At 37.9% G+C, this 7,496-nt stretch overlaps 1 protein-coding gene across 1 annotated transcript; it reads left to right on the top strand.

Annotated features, from left to right (window-relative positions):
* Positions 1 to 1,242: 1,242 nt before the first annotated feature.
* Positions 1,243 to 3,396, top strand: LOC122048184 (cytochrome P450 84A1-like). The gene is made up of 3 exons (XM_042609780.1): positions 1,243 to 1,971; positions 2,124 to 2,345; positions 2,761 to 3,396. The coding sequence occupies exons 1-3, from the start codon at positions 1,243 to 1,245 to the stop codon at positions 3,394 to 3,396; spliced, it is 1,587 nt and encodes a 528-aa protein (XP_042465714.1).
* The last annotated feature ends 4,100 nt before the right edge of the window (positions 3,397 to 7,496 follow it).

Consider the following 7,496-nt stretch of genomic DNA (forward strand, 5'->3'; position numbering starts at 1 on the left):
TCTTAACCATTATCTTTAAACATCTCTATCTTTTTTTAACATGTCAATTTATAACATATTTTTTAAAATTTTCTCAAGGTTTTGCACCATTATTTTTTATTAGATATGTAGTAGTGAGTATTTTATCTTTCCCGAATTTCTACGGGATCAATAATGATATTATTATACTAGCCAGTAACTACGTATTTTAGCATCTATCGATCGGTTGTTACAATCTAAATTTTAGAATTAGGTGTTCGGATAATACCACTTAAATGTAGCGTCCCTTTGACGTTAATTCAACAAGCCTTTGATCGATTGTCCAATAATAATAATAATGGACACCCTCTTAATTTTTGACGCCAGGTACTAGGGGTGAACAGTTAATCTGTCAAATTGATCAATCCATTTATATCGAATCAAACCAAATCGAAAAAAAATCTGTCAGATATAGGATCGGATGTAGAATCCTGATATTATATTATCTGATCTAATAGGGCCGGATAATTTTTTATCTCAATAACCGAACGAACCCGATCCGTGATCATCCCTACTTGTAGCAACTACTGTCGATAAATTACTACACATTGTAGTAGATACTGCGGATAAGCTGCTACATGTTGTAACTACTACCGATAAGCTGCTACACGTTGTAATAGCTACTGGCGATTAGCTACTACAACGTGTAATGAGTAATGTCTATTATCATTTTAAAATATTTTATTTTTTTTATATTTATATTTTATATTTCATTGAATATAGGGTCGGATATCTAAATAACTGACAATCCGTCGGATATCTGATACATAATAACCTTCAGATATAAAGTCCGATGTAGATCTTAATATTATATTATCTGATCTAATAGGATCGAATGATTTTTTATCCTAATAATCGAACCAGTCAATCCGTGATAACCCTCAGCAGATACACAACTAATTTATTATAAAACTAATAATTTAAGTTGATGCGGTAATGATACTTCAACAATTCACTGACGTTGTGGCGATGGCATCCATCTCGACACAATTATAAATAGAGGATCTCCTCTCCTTATAAATACTTCTACCAAACTCCTCATTTACCTACCAAACTTTTTTATTTCTATATAAATATTTTCTATTTTCTTCAAATGAAAAAGCTCGATCCTTATTAGTGGGTCAAATATTTTGTATAAAAAGAATGTTATTGTGCTTGTTACAAGCATCTTCTCACCTTTCCTCGCCTTAACTAATTAATTAAGTTCGATCAACATTATCAGATATGGCATGGCTTGAGCAAGTGCACCTCGTGGTGGTTGGTTTTCTTGTTCCTTTAGCGGTACTGCTTGTTTGCTCGACGGCTGCGTCCACGTGGAGGCGGAGGAAGCAGCTGCCTTTTCCACCGGGGCCGACGCCGCTGCCGATCATCGGCAACATGCTGATAATGAACCAGCTGACGCACCGCGGGCTGGCGAAGCTGAACGAGCGGTACGGGTCGGGGCTCTGCCACTTCCGCCTCGGCGCGCGGCACGCCTTCTCGGTGTCGACCCCGGAGCTGGCGCGCGAGGTGCTGCAGGCGCAGGACGCCGTGTTCTCCAACCGACCGGCGTCCGCCGCGGTTTCGTACCTGACGTACGGCCGCGCCGACATGGCGTTCGCCCACTACGGCCCATTCTGGCGCCAGGCGAGGAAGCTGTGCGTTATGAACCTGTTCAGCAGGAAGCGAACGGCGTCGTGGGCGTCTGTGCAAGTCGAGCTGGGCAAGGCGGTGCGGGCGGTTGCGGAGAGGGCTGACGCCGGCGCCGCAATCAACGTTGGGGAGCTCATGTACAAGATGACGATGGGCATCATATTCCGAGCGGCCTTCGGGACACAGAGCTGCGGAGAACAGGGTGAGTTATTCATCGCCGTCATGCAAGAGTTCTCTAGGCTCTTCGGGGCCTTCAACGTAGGTGACTTCATCTCCTCTCTCCGGTGGCTGGATCCCCATGGCATCAACCGGCGTCTCAAGGTAAGTAATTACAGTGTAATTATTGTGCATCGGGCAGCTCCGTTAGACCCTATCTACGATTTTCGATTAACAAAAAAATAAAAAAAAACATAAAGTGCAATTATTGTGTGGGTTTTATGGATAGTTAATTAATTAATATTCAAAATTAATAGGCGGCACGAGGATCGTTGGATAAGTTTATCAATAGAATTATCGACGAACACATCGCGAACCCAAAGGCTGAGGACTCGGCGGAGCGCGACATAGTCGACGAGATGCTTGTGTTCCTAGACGAGGTCGATTCCGGCGTTGTTGGTGGAAGAACTAGGGAAGAGGATGAACTGCTGAAGGGTCAGTTGAGGTTGACGAGAAACAACATTAAAGCAATAATCATGGTAAGCTAAGACTTCCCATATTAGCAGCTAATTTACTAGGATTTGTTATTAGATAAAATTATAAATGGAAAATGAAAAATATAAAAGGTTAGAATTTTTTTAAAAAAAAACTCGAAAATATTGAAAAAGATAAGAAATTAGGAAAAAAAATATATAAATAAAATAATAAAATGATAAAAAAAATTAATTAAAAATTTGGATATTATCACCTTATTACATTTCAATTTTCAAGAATATTTTTTTTTTAAAAAAAATATTTTTGCTGGTAATTTTAACCCTAAAAGCTTTAGGTCTTTCATTTAAGTTGTTTATGTATATTCTTTCAAATAGATTATGAAATTCATACTCCAAATTTTAATTTATATTAAAATTAAAAAATCTAAAATTAATATTTTTAATTATTATTTATTATTAGGACTTGATGTTTGGCGGCACGGAGACGGTGGCATCGGCGATTGAATGGGCGATGGCGGAGCTGATGAAGAACCCCGACGAGATGAGTCGCGTGCAGGAAGAGCTGACCACCACCATCGGCGGACTCGATAGGCAAGTCCAAGAGAGCGACCTCGAGAAGCTGCCGTACCTCAAGTGCGTGGTGAAGGAGACGCTACGGCTGCACCCGCCCATCCCGCTGCTGCTCCACGAGACAGCGGAGGAGAGCCAGGTTGCGGGGTTCTCGGTTCCGGCGGAGTCTCGAGTGATGGTCAATGTGTGGGCCATCGGGCGGGATAGGTCGGTGTGGAAGGATGCTGGGGAGTTCCGACCGGCGCGCTTCGCCCCAGGCGGCGAGGAGGCGGCGGTTGACTTCAAGGGGAACTTCTTCGAGTTCCTTCCCTCCGGGTCGGGCCGGCGGTCGTGCCCTGGGATGTATCTGGGTTTGCACGCGCTGGAGCTGGCAGTGGCGCAAATGGCGCACTGCTTCACTTGGGTGTTGCCTGGCAGGATGAAACCCAGCGAGTTGGACATGGGCGACGTCTTCGGGCTGTCCGCACCCAGGGCAGTGCGGCTAGTGGCCGTCCCCACCCACCGCCTCACCTGCCCACTTCTTTGAGTTATAGTCATCACCACAATGTGAAGCCGGGCAGGGCAGCCTGGCAGGCCACCTTGAAATTAAATTTGATTTTAAATAAAATAGAATTAGTAGATAGAATATAATAAATGAGGTGGCAGATAAAATAATAAAAAAAAGAGTTATGATTATGTGAGATTGATATTTATCCAATAAACCTATAAACATGTATTTTTTTTCATTAATGAAGCAAGTTGAATTTTTTATTTTATTCTCTTCCTCTTCCATGTAGAAATTTTCCTCGTCCACATAAAATAGATTTTCCTCTCATAACTCTTTTATTTCTTCACTTATAATTTCTTTTTTTTTCAACACCTTTGTGTAGTGGTGAGCATTCGGTTAATTTGATATTAATTTTATATAAATTCTTTTTATTATTATTTAAAATAAATTTAGTTAATTCGGTGTTAACTGAAATAACTAATTCGATTAATTCAGTTTTAGTAAAACTTTGATTTAATTCGGTTAGCCAACATTAAATCGATTTTCAGTTAATTCGGTTAATTTATGGACCGAATTAATCGAATGCTCACCCTTACCTTTGTGGTCGTCCCTGGGTTACGTCCTAGTTTATATTTGTGACATCGTCTCTGAATGTGTGCGCGAGTGCATGAGTGTGTATTTGTGTTGTCATCTCCGAATGTGCGTGCGTAAACATGCGTGCCTATATATATATATATATATATATATATATATATATATATATATATATATATATATATATATATATATATATCCTGCGCGCCCGCACAGTGCGCGACTGTGCGCGCGCGCAGGATATCAGTTGTTTTTATTTTATTTTTTATTTTTTATTAAAAATAATTAAAAATATATATATATATATATACAGCGCAGGATTTCAGCATTTTTTTCTTTTTAATTTTTTTTAATTTTTGAATTAAAAAAATAATTAAAATATTTTTTAAAAATTAAATTTTTTGGGTTCTGACTTTGGGTTATAATATTGAAATTATTATTTTTTTTATTTTACCTATAGGGTTCAGGTTTTGGGTTATAGTATCAAAGCTATTTAGGGTTCAGGCTTTGGTTAATAGTATTAAAGCTATTTTTTTTTTAGATTTTACCTCTAGGGTTCAGGCTTTGGTTATAGTATCAAAGCTATTTTGTTTTTTAGATTTTATCTCTGGAGTTCAGGTTTCCCAATTAAATTATAGTGTTTGGTTTTAAAAAAAAATTAAAATAAAATTAATTTAAGTATTTATTGTGTATTGTAATATGTTAAGGGGATATATTAATGTATTAGAAATTTATATAAGGAAATGTTAATATTTTTAATTTAAAATATTAAAAAATAAAAAAATTTAAAAAACAAAGCTTGATCTCCTGCACGACGTGCACAGTTGCGCACTGTGCACGTCGCGCAGGAGATCAAGACTCAAAATATATATATATATATATATATATATATATATACACGGATTGACATAATTGTTACAAATATTTCTCTAAAATACCTAAAATATCTCATTAGGTACATAATATTTTCTATGTAAAAGCAATTGTAGCAAGGTAAAATGTTACTTTATGAGTCTAAAATATCTCATTAGATATATAATCTTCACTAAAAAATACTCTACAAATTGGTTTATCAATAAAATTACTGATAGAAATATATTTTCATAGGTATTCTCCGACAGAAAATTTTTACCGTTGGGGAAGCACAGATATATTAAAAAAATTAGAAAAGTACTGACAGAATCATGATTTCATCGATAATACCATTAGTGATTACCGATGAAATTTAGATTCTGTAGTAAAATCTAATATGTATTACCAACGGAATTATGATTCTGTCAATAATCCTTATTACTAGGACACAACCATGCCCTAATCTCCTTGATGCGGTGATAAAAGGGGCATACCAAGGACGAGTCAGAGGCGGGAAATGCAGCTAACTTGGAGATCAAAATCAAGATAGTCAAAGTCAAGTTGGTTAACGCTAGGTAACCAATGCGCTCACCAAAGTTGGCTGAGAGGGCATCAACTGCTGATCAGGCAGGAGGCTCACCTGAGTAGATCGCTCATTCAACTGAGATCACTAAGAAAGAACATCAAATGCTCATAACTGACCAAGTGAATGCTAGGCCGACCGAACCGCCTGCCCGGTCAGGCAGGAAACAACCTACAGAGCCAAGTGACTACGGAGAACAGCCTTGAACAACCAGGTGGGGAATCCTGGCCGAGCGGCTCACTCGCTCGACCAAAAAGTGGGATCCCTCCCATATCTCGTCATATCTTTCTGGGAGGCAGTGTCGCCGACAATAGGGCATGGTCAACATGCAAATCATATGACGAAAGTTTTTATTGTCGTACTAGGGATTTGCATGCCCTATTAAGATATGGTGTCAGAGACACTTTTCTGACATGCCTTTTTATAGGATGGTTGAGAAAATGTATCTGTGCCTTAAGAAGCGTGCACGTTGCCTACTGGAGCACTATATAAAGGGGGATCCATGCACTGACGGAGGTATGTGATATATGTTATTATTGCTTGTGCTCTCATTATTGCTACATTGCTCCACCGTCTTTATACGATTCAGGTGACTAACTTGAGAGTCGGAGGGATGATAACGAGTCTGTCACACCTGTAAATCAAATTAACAATTTATATTCAATGAACCCCTTAATTATGCAATGATATTGTAGTATCGAGCCTAGGGTCGAATCTCTCAAGGAACTAACAGTAGGATGGTAATCTAGAATTGTTTATTATTCATAATTTCGGGGGTTTTGACATGTAAATTGGGGATTGGATTTGGATTCTAAAACTAACAAATTAAAAGTAGAACAAGTAGGAAACTAATCTACTGCATAAATGAAATCTAATGCTTAAACACAATCTAAGTACTAATGATCAATCCACGACGCATTATCATGCTACGCAATGAATTTCATCATCACCACAATTTATCTAAGAAAGAAATAATAAGACATAAATGAAACCTGATCTAAAGCAACCATTTAAACTTAACTACAGAAACTAAACTACTCAATAGTACTGCAATCTAAGCTAAAGCAAGATTAACAACTTCAAATTCAATTGAAACTAAATTACCCAATACACTTGAATTCAAACAATTAAGCTAAAAAGTTCTATGATTACTGAATCCAAATAACATAAATTGAAATCTAAATCTATCAACAATAAAAAGAATGCATAAAAGAAACCTAAACCATCTCCACACCAAACCACTTCTCAAACAAGTCTCTCCTTGCCGTCACACAAGGAAGCTCGGTGAATCCTCACTTTGGTAATCAGAAAAGAAGCTCACTGTTGGTTGCTACTCAGAATATTGTATTGGTTCCCCTATACAAAAATTTTGTACAAGTCTCGAGCCTTTCCTAACAACCTATTGTGTTTTTTAGGAATTAAATTTGGAATCGCAAACAGAACTTAACATTATTGATTCCAAATTCAACTTATCTGTTCTTAGAGGTTTTGACTTGGATCGCAAACGATGCTTAACATTATTGATCCAAATCCACCCATGTTACAAAGTTGATTAAATATTTATTTCAAAGATCTGTTTCCAGGTTAAACATGGCGAGGCACTAGGCCTTCTTGGGTATGAGATCATCCACCACTTCCTAGACAAAGTCTTTCAATGAAATTCAATATTTAATCTCCTTATAGTAACCCTAGGTTTAACCATTAAGAACAATCGAATCACAAGATTGAAAAACAAAAGAAACACAAAATCGAAACATAAATTTGATTGCCTAGAATCGTTAGCCTCTTGTGTTTGGTAATTCAAAATCCGTACAAAGAAAACTAGTATGATACGGAACAAGACAACTACTTATACCTTTCTTTGTTAACAAAAACCTCTTGATCTTCTATTGTATTCCTCTCATTCTCTTGGACGTCGTGTGGGTGACGATCTACCAAGAAGAAATCCACCAAAGCCTTCCTTGCTTCCAAGTTTCGGCCACCATCATAATGCTCCAAGGGATGCTAGAAAACAATGCCTCCTTTCTCTACTTCTTCACCTCCAAGCAACCGGCCACCAAGAGTTCCACAAGAGATGATACCGTCGGCCACAAAGAAGAAGAGAAAGAGA

Source organism: Zingiber officinale, chromosome 2B (assembly GCF_018446385.1).
Source record: "Zingiber officinale cultivar Zhangliang chromosome 2B, Zo_v1.1, whole genome shotgun sequence".
Lineage (NCBI taxonomy): Eukaryota > Viridiplantae > Streptophyta > Magnoliopsida > Zingiberales > Zingiberaceae > Zingiber > Zingiber officinale.